Here is a 15,625-nt window from a genome sequence, read left to right as displayed (position 1 = left end):
AAAAAAAAAAAAAAAAAAAAAAAATGTCTTTGGCTACAGTTAGTAGAACCAATGCTGAATAGGGTTAGCGCAAATATGTGTTTTCCAATGACTCTCTTTGCAAGCTATCCTACTGGGCTTTATTTTCTAAGTCATTTCATTTTCTTTCCTTTTTTTTTGAGATGGAGTCTCCTTCTGTTGCCCAGGCTAGAGTGCAGTGGCGCAATCTCGGCTCACTGCAAGCTCCACCTCCCGGGTTCACGCCATTCTCCTGCCTCAGCCTCCCAAGCAGCTGGGACTACAGGTGCCTGCCCCCATGCTCGGCTAGTTTTTTGTACTTTTAGTAGAAAAGGGGTTTCACCGTGTTAGCCAGGATGGTCTCAATCTCCTGACCTCATGATCCACCCGCCTCGGCCTCCCAAAGTGCTGGGATTACAGGCACGAGCCACCACGCCCAGCTCATTTTAAGAAAAATAAAAGTTGAAAATAACCTCTTACAGCAGATTTCACCTTTTAATGAATGTAAGAATCAACAAGTTTGCTGAAAATGCATATTCCCAAACCTCAACATAATAATTTGATTTCAGCAGATCTGGAGTAGAGTGCAAGGATCTACACTTAACAACAATGCACTAAAGCCCAACTTCCTCCTGAGAATTCCACTAAAAGCTGCTCTTCAGCAATATCCTATGGAAGGCCAATCAGCTAAATGACTACATCATAATCTCTGGCCTCCCTGCACCTGAAAATAAGTGACCACATGCTTGGCCCCCCTACACACACAGTATGGATTTGTTGCTGGGAAGTGGTTGTCCACCCAGGGATTACAATACCCAGCCACCATACATCTAGGTATCGGCATGAAAGAGGTTCACACCAATAGAATGTGAGCAAAAGTGGTGTGTATCATATATAAGCCAAGGGTTTTTAGAAGCTGTACCTTCTCTAAGCTGTCTTTCCCTTTTGTCTCATTGGTTAGGTACAAATAACAATAAAACCCTAAGACATTACAAAGGCCCCAAACAGAGGAGAAACAAATCTCTGAATTACTTCACAGAGAACAGCCTACCAACTATGAACATTTGCTTCAGAGTGTTAAATGAATAAAAATGAACTTCTATTAGGTAAAGTCACGAAATTTGGGGGTTACTTTAAGCATCATCCTAATATATCAGGCATTTGTGTATATAAACAACTGTTTAACTGCATATACATGTATATATTCATTTAATCAACAAAATGTATTCAAAATCCATTATATGCTCAAAATATAATCATGAGCAAAAACATATGCAATTCTTATCCTCATGAATCTCAGAATTATTAAAGCATGTGTGTATAAATGTAGGTTTTTCTATGTGGAGTACTTGAACGGGGTAGGGTAGACAATGAAATAATATAAATGAGTAAGTAGAACTTTCACTTCCAACTAAGATAGAGGAACAGGGATTAGATTTACCACCTGTCTGACACAATTAAAACTCTGAAAAAATATATGGAACAACAATGTGAAGCATTTGATATTAGGCAATAAAAGACAGTGATCCCCAGAAATGAAAAATAAAAGGTGTACCCCAGATTTGCCCCAGCTTATTATCTGAAGAGATGAAATAGTTATTAGAAACAAAACATTTATTAAACTGTATCAAACATATTAAGCAAAGTATAAAAAAGATCCAAATCAAACTTTGAGATGAAAACTACAATATCTAGTTTAAAAATATACTGTATGAGATTAACAGATTAGATATTTCAGAAGAAAAGAGTAGTGACTTTGAACACATAGCAATAGAAACTATCCACAATGTAACAGAGAGAGGAAAAAAGGATTTTAAAATGAAAGACTATAACACCAGTGAGCTGTGAGATAAGTTTAAGCCATCTAATGTACACATAATAGGAATCCAGAGGAAAGAAGAGACAGAGGAAGAATGGAAAACTTTTTGAAGATATAAAGGTCAAAATTTCCCAAATTTTATGAAAACTAACAACCTACAGCTTCAAGAAGCTCAACAAATCCCAAGCATAAGAAAGCTGAAGAAAACTACACCAAAGCAAATCATAATCACATTGCTTATGCCAGTGAAAGAGGACTCTCATAAGCAGCCAGAGAGAAAAGACCTAATATGAAGAGGAACAAAGGTAAGGGTAACAGCAGACTTCTTGTGAGAAACAATGTACATGCTTGAAGACACTGAAGAAACATCTTTACAGTACTGAAAGAAAAAAAAATGATCAATCTTAAATTCTTTACTCAGTGAAAATATCTTTCAAAACACAGACATATGAAAGCTAAAAGAATTTATCACCATCAAACATGCACAACAAAAATGTAAAAGGATGTCCCTTAAGCCAAAGGAAAAATGATACCAGTTGGAAATCTGGATCCACATGAAATAAATACCAAAGGAATGAACACACAGATGCCCATGTAGCCAACATTTCTGGTGTTTATCTATGTAAAGAAATATAATGATTCTTTGCTATTATTTAAATCTCTTTAAAAGATAATACTGTTTAATGCAAAAAAATAGTGTCTTGTGGGTTTAAACACACAAAGAAGTAAAACATACAACAACTATTGTACAAAAACTGGGAGGGGAAAATAAAAGTATACTTTTGTAAGGTCTGTACACCAGATATAAAGTAATATATCGCCGGAAGGTAGACAAGTGATAAGTTAAATATGTCTACTATAAACCCTAAAACAATCACTAAATTAACACAACAAAGATAAAAGAAAGCCACAGGAAGATGAAATTGTTTTAAAAGTATAGAATTAATTCAAAAGAAAGGATTCAAAAGGAAAAGGAACAAATGAGACAAATGGAAAACTAACAGTAACATGGTAAATTTAAACCAAACTGTATCATTATCCATTAAATGTAAATAGTCTAAACACCAATTAAAAGACAGAGATAATTACAAAGGATCAAAAGAACAAGACCTAACTACACACTATCTATAAGAAACTGGTATTAAACAGGAAGACACAAACAGTTAACCAAGTAAGTAAAAAGTATAGAAAATGGCCTCTCAAGATAATAGGACTAAAGAAAATGGCTGTTGACATAGTTTTGATTCACAAGTTGTCACAATTCAGGAAGTATTTTTATATTCAAGAATCCTTTTCAAGCCTTGAGATCTAAGTAAATATTAATACTATCTTACACTCTTCATAAAAGTCACCACATATATGTGTTCACACAACAACATTTCAATTATCTCAACAGTATCTCTAAATATAGCAAATTAGAGATGTCAAAAGAAATTCTCAAGTGAGCTAAGAGATTAGCAATCTGTTCTGATCAATAACCATGTGTTCTCAAAGATGGATATATATACATTCAAAATTTTACCTCTATATAATGTGTGATTTTACTAAAATACTATCTATTAAGACAACAAAGTCTGAGCCAGATGACAGAAACAAAATGCAACCACATCTCACCACATCCTTTTCCTTTGGGAAGGAACTGGGGATTAAAAAAATGAATATACTATGCTCATGAGAGACAAGTATGCTAGGGAAAGGGTGGGAATACATGTTCGTGAAATGTCACAGTAGGCTGGAAATTACACCTATAAATGTTTGCCCTACCTTCTCAATTTTCTAAATGTGAATTGGTATTTCATCTAGGTTGTCAGGTTTATATATGCAGTTTTTCATATTATTCCATTATACTTTTGATCTGAGTCTCCAGCGACATCCTGCATTTCACTCCTGCTACTGATAATCTGTCTTCTTTTTGTGAGTCTTGCTAGAGGTTTGCAATTTTATTAATCTTCTTGAAGAACCAACATTTTGTCTCATCCATTTTCTCTATCTTTTCTGTTATCAATTTCATTGATTTTTGCTCTTTATTATTTCCTTCCTTCTACTTGCTCTGGTTTTACTTTGCTCTTCTTTTTACAGGTTCTTAAAGTGGGAGCTTAGATTGTCCATTTGAGACTTTTCCTGTTTTCTAATGTATGCATTTCATTCTATAAATTTCCCTCTGAAATTTAACTGCAGACTCAGAAAAAGAATAAGATATGGCCACAAGTTTGGAAATAAATAGCAAAAACTTTAAAGATGACCAAATGGGAAACACAACAATTTACCATGAAAAGAAAATTATCCAAGGTAAGATATAGAAAATATTCAAACTCAGCTTAAACTCCTCAAAACAAAATGACTTAGTCTGAATGACTTCAAGTAAATAACCATTTAGTCAGCCATGTAATAAAGAGGGAAAACCCTGCATGTGGAATATGGCCCACTCAATCTGCATTACAGATAATACAAGACAGGGAGCAGGCAATGCAGTGGGGCACAGAAGAGTTAACAGAACCACATTTTTCCAGTTAGTAGTCTTAAATGAACTTCTTTACTACTCAACCAATTTCACGGATTCCTAAATGCTGCCTAACAGGAGCTGAGGCTGGGCATATGTGAAGGATAAATGCACAACTGTCATGAATTCATTTCTGTAGGTTACCCCACCCCATGGATATATACTAATTTCTAATATATGGAAGAATAAAATATCTTCTTTCTTACCCTCTGAGCTTTTGCGAGTTCTTCTTTTAATCGTTCATAGCCCTTTTCTCTAACTTCCAAAACAGATGGGCTTCGTAAACGAGACAGACTATCAGTACTCAACCCAAAAATATCATCACTGCCATCGCAAGCCTCTGTTATAGTAGCACCCTGTAAAAACTCTCTCTCTGCATTATAGTTGTCCTTTCTTGTAGTTAATTTAGTTAATCCAGTTGTGACTCCAGAGGTAGAACAAGGTGCTGGGTCTGTAACATGAAAGCTGTAAAGGAGAAAGACAATTTTCAGAAAATATCAGCATATGCTCCAATAGAACTGGCTTAAAACACAGCTCTAGAACTGTACTACCCAATTTGGTAGCTTCCATATTTAAATAAATAGCATGTCCTCAGTCATAGCCACATTTCAAGTGCTCAGTAGCTACATGTGGTTAATATCTATCATTCATATTAGACAGCACAAAAAATAGAACATTTTCATCAACAGAGAAAGTTCTACAGGACGGTGCTACTCAAGAGCAGGGGTTAACAAATTACAGCCTGCAGCCTAAACCAAGCCTTCCACCTGTTTTTATAAGGCATCAATGAGCAAAGTACAGTTTTTGCAATTTCAGATAGTTGAAAAGAAATCTTTAAAAGAGTATTTTGTGACAAATGAAAATTAAATGAAATTCAAAATTCTGTATCTATATATGAAGTTTTATTGGAACACAGCCACTCTAATTCATTTACATACTGCCTATGGCTGCTTTCAAACTCTAAAGGCAGTGTTGAATAGCTGCAACAGAGACTGTATGGCTAGCAAAGCCTAAAATACTATCTGGTCCTTCACATAAAAAGTTTGTCAACCCTGTTCTAGAACATTATCATGTATTTCTTTACATAGGCACACTTAAGTTATTCAAATTTTCTAAAAATAGTAAAACTTAAAATACAGTAACTAAGCAAACTGTCCATTAAAAAAAAAAAATCCAAAATAAGTGATTTACTTATTTCCTACCTGATACTAGATAGTTCCGCACAATTTAAACGTCTGGGGGATGAATACACAGGTTGTGTAGGAAGTTCAGAAACATCTAATGCATTTGCCTGAATAGGTACAGAGGATAAAGCTGAAGGGTGTGGCCGGTAGATGACACTTGGTGAGGTAATCTGCTCTTGAGTTTCCGATTCATACACACCAAGAAGGTCCGGAGAAGTAGGTGAAGCAAGGTTTACTTCATGGAAGCCTTCCAAGGGATCATTAGCCATAGCAAAAGCCTCATCATAAGATAACCTATGTTAAAAAAAAATCAGATACTTATTTTTAAATAACATTTAAAACTAAATTAAAATGTATAAATTATAAAATGTGTTTAACAGTCCATTGTAAATTACAAGCTTACAATAAAAGAGCCTTTTAAAAAAACCACTATCACATGGTGGTATATGCCTGTAGTACCAGCTGCTCAGGAAGATGAGGTGGGAGGATTGCTTGAGCCCAAATGGAGGCTGCAGTGAGCCGTGATCACAACCCTGCACTCCAGCCTAGGTGACAGGGCAAGACCTTGTGTCCACTCAAAAAACAAAAACAAACCACCACAATCACTTAACATTTACTAAGCGATCTCAGAGTATAACTACTATAAAAGGCAAACAATCTGGTTTAGAAGAAACCTGAAAGTGATAAGCAATTCTGTTAGAGTGAGAATAATCAATTAGTATGAGGAATGAATAAAAATTGGCTTAATTTTAAAAAATATTTTAAAATTATTAAATGTTTACATTAAAATAAATTCTCTCAGTATACTATTTAAATATGAAAATACTAAAAACAAAATCTAACAGTATTATGCAATCTTAGATTCAATAACAATTATACTATGCTGTGAAACTCTTAAAACAATTTTTTTAACAGAGAACATTGTATTTATCATGTACAACACGTTTGAAGGCACATACACATTGTGAAATGGCTAACTAGCTAATTAACAAATCATTACCTCATGCCATTATTTTGTGATGAGAACACTCAACATCTACTCTGCATTTTTCAAGTATTTACAATATATCATCAGGAATTACAGTCATCTCGCTGTACCACAGATCTCTCGAATACATATTTAACTTTGTGATTATACATGACTTTGGTTAGAGTAGAAAGGCAGTAAAGACACACACTCTCTCATACCTGTCACCCAGATTATGAAACTGTTAACATTTTTGAGCCATTTGAGAATGTTCAGACATAATGCCCACTTAATATCTCAATGTATACATATACACTGTGTGTGTGTGAATCTGTGTATGTGTGTATCCTAAGTACAAGGACATTCTCCTATCTAACCACAAAATCATCATCAAAATCTGGAAGTTAACATTGATCAAAATTACCATCTAATCAACAGGCCCCATTCAAATTTCACTAACTGTTCCAACAATATCCTTTATATGTACAGGATCCAATCCTGGATAATGTGTTTCATTTCTATAAGCCTTAAATTTCTCCTCTGATGAGATTAGAATGGTGATAACACTAGCCTCTCCCTTGTCCTGGTTGCCGTGAGGATTGGAGACAATCCATGTAAAGTATTTTGTAGAGTACTATGTACCTGACACACAGCATGGCCTCAATAAACATGAATTATCATAGCACAGGCACTAACAATACCACATATGCTTCAGGTTCTCCATAAGCAAAAAACAGTTCATGTAACTATTCAATTACATCACAAAGTTTACATGGAAACTAACAAGTGAACCACTCAAGTTTTTCCTCTGAAGATTTCAAAGCTAAATGGTATCTTACAAATTCTTTATTGATTTTCCACTGTCTGCTGGATAGAGACCAAACTTGTTAGCCAAAAAAATAAGGTCTTCTAGGATCTGAACCCAATCTCTCTTTCCAATTTTTTTTCCTTCCTATGATAGCACTTAGACAGTTGTGGATAATATCTTCCCAGAACTTAAAAAATGCCAAACAGGCCAGGCTTGGTGGCTCACACCTATAATCCCAGCACTTTGGGAGGCCGAGGTGGGTGGATTGAGGTCAGAAGTTCAAAACCAGCCTGGCCAACATGGTGAAACCCTGTCTCTACTAAAAATACAAAAATTAGCTGGGCATGGTGGCCCATGCCTGTAATCCCAGCTACTCAGGAGGCTGAGGCAGGAGAATCGTTTGAACCCCAGGAGGCGGAGGTGGCAGTGAGCTGAAACACTGTACTTCAGCCTGGGCAACAGACTGAGATTCCACCTCAAAAAAAAAAAAAAAAAAGCCAAACAAAACAACATAGCACATCATTTCTTCCAAAAGATAGAGAAGTATTCATTTGTTAAACTAGCTGAAAAATTTAACTCTCAAATCCTTAATAAAAGTGTTAAAATAATCCAAGTAGAGAAAAAAAATAAAAAAGATTTCAGTAAAATTGAAAGAGATCAAACTCAGTATCATTTCAAAATTACAAATTAGGGGGGAGAGGGGAGGGATAGCATTAGGAGACATACCTAATGTAAACGATGAGTTAATGCATGCAGCACACCAACATGGCACATGTATACATATGTAACAAACCTGCACGTTGTGCACATGTACCCTAGAACTTAAAAGTATAACAAAAGAAAAGCCCAACATTTAAAAAAAAAAATACAAATTAGTATGTGTCACAGACTTTCCAGCATATAGACAACCCAAAGTGCAACAACTCAATCTACAAATGACAAATTTCAAATCCAATAAGCTATTTATTAATAGTAAGTGGTTTATTCTTCAAAACGAAACTAGTCCTTGTTTTTTTCACATAAAATATTCACTGTGCCAAATGAAAGATGAGATTAATAAGGAATGTAAGGTGTTTAATACTCCATTAAAATTTATTGTTTTTTCAACCCAAAGAACTTTCATTTTTTATTCATAATCCATATACCTACATATACCAAGAAAACAGCTATATTCAAAGTACATAATTCATTTTCACTTGAATATAGTTCAGGCAAGTACACTAACCAATTCATTACCATAAAAAAACCTTTGTATTAGGTTTGCATTCAACTTTGACATTTTAATCAGTAACTATTTATGATTCTTTCTTCTATCCTATGTACTATGAATTCACCTCTCTATATCCTGAAGGTTCGCTGAATCATAAAATGTAAAAGCATTTGCATTTCTGGAAATACAAAACAGTACAAATCCTATGAAGGAAAATTTAGCAATAACTACAAAATGACATTAAACCTGTGACCAAGCATGCCACTCCTGGGGCTTTATCCTAAAGATAAACTGGCAACATGAAAAGCAGCACTCTTTGTAATAGCAAAACACTGATTTAATGAACCAGGGTACATCCTCATAATGAAGCACTGCACAGATGTAAAATACATATCCATATATCCCTATGAAGTGACCTTGAAGATATACCAGTAAGTTAAAAAAGCAGGATAAATAACAGTAAACTACCTTTTATCTAAAAAAGGAGAATAAAAATATAAATATATATACATATATATACACATATATATGTGTGTGTATATATATCTTTTTATAATGGAAAGGCTGGGTTCAGTGGCTCACACCTGTAATCCCAAAAACTTGACACACAGAGGCAGGAGGCCAGCTTGTGGCCAAGACTTAAAGACCAGCCTGGGCAACATAGTGAGACCTTGTCTTTATGAAAAGTTGTAAAATTAGCTGGGTGTGATGGTGCAGGCCTATAGTCCCAACCACTTGGAAAGTTAAGATGGGAGGATGGCTTGAGCTGAGGCATCTGAGGTTACAGTGAGCTTTGATCATACCACTGCACTCCAGCCTGGGTGAAAGAGCAAGACCCTGTCTCCAAAAAAAAAAAAAAAAAGAACAAAAGGAAAAAATGGTTACCTACAGAAGGAGAGAAGACACAGTGAAAAATATGAAAGCTAGACTTTTTTCTAAAAGTATCTTACTTTACAGATTTGATTTTGAGCTTGCAACTATGTAAACAATAAAAATTAAAGTTTAAAAAAGAACCCCTAAACATAAAGCAAATAAACTTGTGTATTGAGATGGTAGCTTAACCACACAGAAATGAACTACGTCAAGTGATTTTAAAACACAATAGAAATATATATCCCTAATGGAATGTATTCTAAAAGCAAAAGGAAGTGAAAAAAGTCATAAACTATTTTCAATGTTAATAATAGTAGCAATATTGATACTGTTATTCTGAAACTTTGTATAAGATGAAGCAAATAAGCTATGCTAATGTCATTTGGAACTAAGATTTTCAGCATATTAGAAAAAATACAAATACAAAATCAAAGAATTTAAATCCTAGAGGCCTAAATTTGGCTCAGAAACACCAGAAAAAAAATTCTAACTTTATCCAATGAAAAGGCATAGCAACACTGACCAATTCAGGAGCAATAAGCACCCATGTGCTCAGAGTAATACTATGTCCTCCAAAAAGGAACACAGGCTCCCTGGGAAAATGGCTGATTCCAGCCTGGGACAGAAACGGACGAAAGTACCCTGGAACATCTTGTTATACCAGAAAGCAAGTACACTATCAAAAACCACTGGACTGATATCAAAAGGACTCCCACTAACCAAAAACAGGACAATCTGAACATCAAAAGGATAATATCTGCAAAGAACCGAAAGGCAAATATTTTTAAATCCATTAGGTCATAATGACACTAAAAATAAAGCAAAGTACCTCACTGGCCTTCTTTGATCAATGCTATGGAACCAATTCATTATTTTCAAAACTGGTAAATAAAATGAAAGAATGAAGTATTTTATCTGGCTTTCCTGTACATCAAGGAACTGAACAGCTCATGAGAAAGAGTTCTTTTTAGCAGAATTCCATTTAATAAATATAACTTTGGAATCCTAATGAAATAATGGATTTAGGGCGGTAATTATTTAAATAGCTATTAAAACTGTAAGGTAAAAGGGTGTTTGAGGAACTTTATAGTTAATCAATCAGAACAACAGTACGGGAACTCACTGATCACATCTTGTCACAAAACGGGAGACAATCTAACATTATGTATATTATGTGGCAAATAAGAAATGATCATCACTGCCATTAATGAAGCATTCTGGCCCCTCTAAAAAAAAAAAAAGACCCCAAACCAAAAAAGCCTCTTGATGGTCATCAGTTTACAGTAAATACAGAGGAGAAAGGAACATGTTAAATAACACCACAGGGACAAAAACAGCAAAATCTAGACTTTGGGAAACTCTCATCATAAACGAACCAGCTGGTTTTTCCAATAAACTGTAAAAAAAAAAAAAAAAAAAAAGAGGTAGAGGAAATTTATAGACTTAAGAGAAATAACTAAACACAATCTGTGGGCCTTGTTTGGATTCTTCTTTGAATAAACCAACTGTAAAAACAAATTAAGTTATTAGGAATTATAGTTAATTTTAGGGATAATAATAGTATAATGGTTATAATTTTAAAATCCTTATCTTTTAAAGATACACACTGAAGTATTTATAGATGAAATAAGGTTACTTGGATTTGCTTCAAAATAATCCAGGGAGAGAGGAAGGAAGGGAACAGGGAGCCAAGGAGCCAAGTCATTCAACTACGAGTCCCAGTCTCACAGGAAGTTAAGGTGGCTCCTCCCATAACAGCTAGTATTTGTTGGGCACTTACTAAAATATTAAATATAGTGCATCTATGCCTGAGGAAACTGTAGCTTAGAGTAGTCAAAATTAAAGCCTACCATTATTACATTCTACCATCCAAGCTCTTAACCACCACGACACACCTACTACTACAAGCAGAACTGCTTTGCCACTCCATTGTTCCACTGTTCCAGTGAAAATGTTTCTCTTAGTTTTGAATTAAAATCCATCACGCCTGCAACATTAACCCTATTTTTCCCCACATATAAACACAGTATTTCAGCCATTCTTTCAGCAAGTATTAACTAATGACTTACTCTGTATCAGGCTCTGGGGAAAGATGAAAAATCTACTCTCCCTTCAGACAGCCTAACAGAGTAGGAAACTGACAAGTAGAGGCAATGATACGTGATAAATGCCACAGAAGACGCAAACAAACTCAGAGACCACACAGGAAGGACAAATAAATCAGAGGCAAAGGATTCTCGAAAAAATAAAGCCAAAGGGAAGATCCAAACAAGGAGTAGGAAATGAGAAAGACAAAACCTCTGTAAGGGATATCCAGACATATCTATCGTGTGAAAGCAAAGCATTTATACGAAACACAGATACTTCATTAGCTGCGGCACAAGCTATGAATATAAAGTACAAGTCTCCAAGAGAGGCAAGTTTGAATCCTGTTTCTGTTAAATTACTGAGACAATCTGAGGCTAGGTTCTCCCATCTGGAAATCTGTGCCCTGGTTTTGCTACCTAACAGAATGAAAATTAAAAGGGATAATACTATGTAACAGCGGTCCTCAACCTTTTTGGCCCCAGGGACCAGTTTCATGGAAGACAATTTTTCCACAGACAGGGCAGAGGGTGGGAGGGGATGGTTTTGGGATGAAACTGTTCCACCTCTGATCATCAGGCATTAGATTCTCTTAAGAATCATGCAACCTAGATCCCTCGCATGTGCAGTTCACAATACGGTTCGCACTCCTATGAGAATCTAATGCAGCTGCTGAACTGACAGGAGGTGGAGCTCAGGTGGGAATGCTCACCTGTCCGCCACTTACCTTCTGCCACTTACCTCCTGCTGTGTGGCCCAATTCTTAACAGGCCACAGACCACTTTTGGTCCACAGCCCAGGGACTGGGGACCCCTGCTATGTAGCACTTAGGACAATGCCTCTGAGCAGTGCTTCTAACCTACAATGTTTTCCTTCTGGGGGATATATTTAAACACTGTCTAAATTCAAGTCACTTCTGAAAAGGAGATTATTTTGAGGTTAAATGTAATCCCTTTTTCAAGCACGTGAAATTTCCATAAAATATAATTTAGCTGGTAATGAGTTTCCAATCTCAGTGGTCTGAAAATCTTTTGCCCTTTAAATATACAGAAGCTTTAAGATTTATTTCACATGCAACGTCTTTATAAGAGCAAAATAAACTACTATTTTTAAGCAGTAGTATCTTTTGCATTAAGCAATGAGTGATTCAAAAAGAACTAATTTCAACTGAAGATTATCCCAGTTAATAAATTAAACTTGTCAAGGATCATGACCAATACGTAAAAAAGATGATCACACTAAATTCTTATTGGTGAAGTACCAACACAACTTGGCTGGCCTTATTACTGAGCTCCAGGTAAAAAAGCCAACTGCAGACCAGAAGAAAAAGTTGATCAAAACAATTTGCTTCTGATCCCCAATATGCATTTCCTGTTAATTTTTCTTTCTCGAAGTCAGTACTATCACAGCAAAAACAATGCCAATCTTTACTGAAGGTTAACTATGTGTCAGATAGTGGTGCTAAGAATTTCATACATATTACCTCATTTAATAAATGCCTAGAAAGATCCTAATAACTTCTTATGAAATTTATTTATTCTAATTAAAGCGAATTTTTTAAATGTTTCTTGAAAACAAAAGGTATCCCTAGGACAACTCAAGAAATTAGGATTAATGGGAAAATATTTTACATCTGAAAGAACATGAATAAAATGAATATGACGTACTTTTTAAATTGAAATCTAGCAACTTGATTTATATCAGTTAGTCCAAAAGAAAAAATAAAATCCATTTTTCCATAAAATGCACATTCCCCTAATTTGGACTTACCTTGACAAATGGGAAACATAGGATTTTAATTTTAGAAATATAAAACTAAAGCTGTTTTTATCTTTTTTCATATCAATTTAAAGCATGTGAAAATTAAATAATTTGAATTCTATATTTACTAAAATTCCTCAAAGCACTACACTCAGAAAGTAAATCATTTCCAACAAAGGAGGTAATATGGTAACACAGCAGAGTAGAAGCATCACTACCTGAAGAAGAAAGCTAAGGCTCCCGATCAAGCTCTGAGGTCTATCTATGAACCTGGGCAGGTAACTTATCTGAGCCCAAATATCTTCCTCTATTTCACTGTAGAACTGGATCAAACAATCCTGGGAGATAAGGAGTATACTCTTCCACTAGAAGAAAGGCCGATAGGGTAACTTGGCCAGTATTCACCGCCTCACCAAATAGCTTGTACTCTGGAATCAGTCTCAAATCTTGGCTTCACCAGTTACTAATAAAGTGACCTAGGGATCTAAGTCTCAATTTCTCATCTGAAAATGGAGATGACAGGTCAGGCACAGCGGCTCATGCCCTAATTTCAGCACTTTGGAAGGCCAAGACAGGAGAGTTGCTTGAGCCCAAGGAGTTTAAGCAACAACCCAAAGCAATATAGCGAGACCCCATCTCTATAAAAAATTTAAAAATTAGGAGTGGGTGGTGGCATACACCTGTGGTCCCAGCTACTTGGGAGGCTGATGTGGGAGGATAGCCTGAGCCAGGGAGGTTGAGGCTATAGTGAACTGTGATCGTGCCACTGCACTCCAGCCTGGGCAACAAAGAAAGACCCTCTCTCTCTCTCTCTGTCACACACACACACACACACACACGGGTAAGGGGAGATAACTGTACTATCTCCTAAGGTAGTCATGAGAATTAGAGGACTTAGCACGGTATCTGGCACTTACCAATTAAGATTGGCTGTTACTATTATAATGATCTCTAGGGCATTTCCTAATACTTGCCAAATATTTCGATCATACGGTATCAGCACAAGCACTATCATTAACAACAAAAGGCAAGGTGTTGAGTTTGGGTTTAAATATAATATTAACAATTAAAAGCTTATTGTTTTGAATGATTTTTCTCAAAAAAAGTAAACATCTATATATTATACTGTAGTACAATTTTGTTTTACTATTATCACAATAATAGAAATTAAATATTCCAAGGCATGTCAAAAGAAAAGGTTTAAAGATTATGTAAGCACTATTTTCCTCTTTCAATTTATTCACAGACAGTTGTGGAAGGGGGGCAGGGAAGAAAGTATAGACGCTTTTTAAATTCCCAAATGACTTCTTAATTTAACATGAATTATGAAAGAAACAGTTTCTGAGATTAAAAATGAGACTGCTACTTCAATAGCATATAATTGAACTGTGATAAATTCCATCAATTAGTTACAAATTCCATCACTTCTTTAAAAACCTTCAACATTTACTATATATATTAAATACATTTATTTTATACATATATGTGATAAATTATATTTATTCTTGTTGAAATGGAAGGATGATCGCCAGCTTCAACTCCTCCGGGCAAATCCTGGTACTAAGTTCCAAGAATACAGGTACAAATGGACCAAAGATACAGCACACAGTCTCTACGAGCCACTGCGAGATTATTCTGAGAGTTGTGGGGAGGGAAGGGGGAAGAAGAAGAATGTTTCAGGCAGAAGTAAAATATAAGTCAGATTTTAAATGCTGAATACAAGTCCAGTAGACACGCAAGGGGAATAGGATAGTACAGTCAGGGAATAAGGCTCTGGCACTAATAAAACTAACAAAGGAGAGAGTAACAGAAAAGCAGGCTGGAGAGGCGGACTGTGAGAGACCATTAAAAGCCTTCTTTAAAAGAGAAAATGCTGCTTAAAGTTTATCCTGAAGAGATGTTGAGATCTACATTTTAGAAAGTATACATGCATTGTAATGTAGTCGTTTAAAAATGACTCCCAAGGCAATGAGAACTTTACTAGAGAGACTAGAGGCTGTTTAAAAGATTACTGTCTGATCTAATGCCAAGGTCATGGACCAGAAATGAGGGGATGAAGGCATATACACATATGGAAAACATTCAGAAAAGCTTCATTTGTATTTATTCACGAACACACAGTTATTCCAGTTAATCTTCAGAGCATTCATTTGAAATGGTTCTTATCCCTATTTTACAGATATAAAAAATTGAAGCTCAGAGAGATTAATGTTGTTAAATAGCCAAAAAAGTAACAGAGGTAGTATTCAAACTCTGGTGTGTCTGACTCTAACACCTAACTCCACTACATCTGAGATACACTTAGAAGGTGAAATGGATAGAGAGTAGGGAGATGGGAATACAGGTTAAATCACAGCAAAGAATCTCTAAGAAGTGAACAATTCTGGGTTCAGCAAACCACCATGGCACGTGTATACTTAT

At 35.4% G+C, this 15,625-nt stretch overlaps 1 protein-coding gene across 4 annotated transcripts in view; it reads right to left on the bottom strand.

The window, feature by feature from the left end:
- The window catches only part of RAB3IP (RAB3A interacting protein), a 68,253-nt gene that overhangs the window by 44,709 nt on the left and 7,919 nt on the right, over positions 1–15,625 (bottom strand). For all 4 annotated transcript variants that reach the window (XM_017894062.1, XM_017894060.1, XM_017894063.1 and 1 more), the window contains exons 2-3: positions 5,519–5,794; positions 4,523–4,781 (exon numbers count right to left, since the gene is read on the bottom strand). In XM_017894062.1, coding sequence (XP_017749551.1) covers positions 4,523–4,781; positions 5,519–5,794 — 535 coding nt within the window. The remainder of the gene's footprint in view (positions 1–4,522; positions 4,782–5,518; positions 5,795–15,625) is intronic.

Source organism: Rhinopithecus bieti, unplaced genomic scaffold (genome assembly GCF_001698545.2).
Source record: "Rhinopithecus bieti isolate Rb0 unplaced genomic scaffold, ASM169854v2 scaffold_25288, whole genome shotgun sequence".
NCBI classification, from domain to species: domain Eukaryota; kingdom Metazoa; phylum Chordata; class Mammalia; order Primates; family Cercopithecidae; genus Rhinopithecus; species Rhinopithecus bieti.
This window is presented reverse-complemented; position numbering and strand designations above follow the sequence as displayed.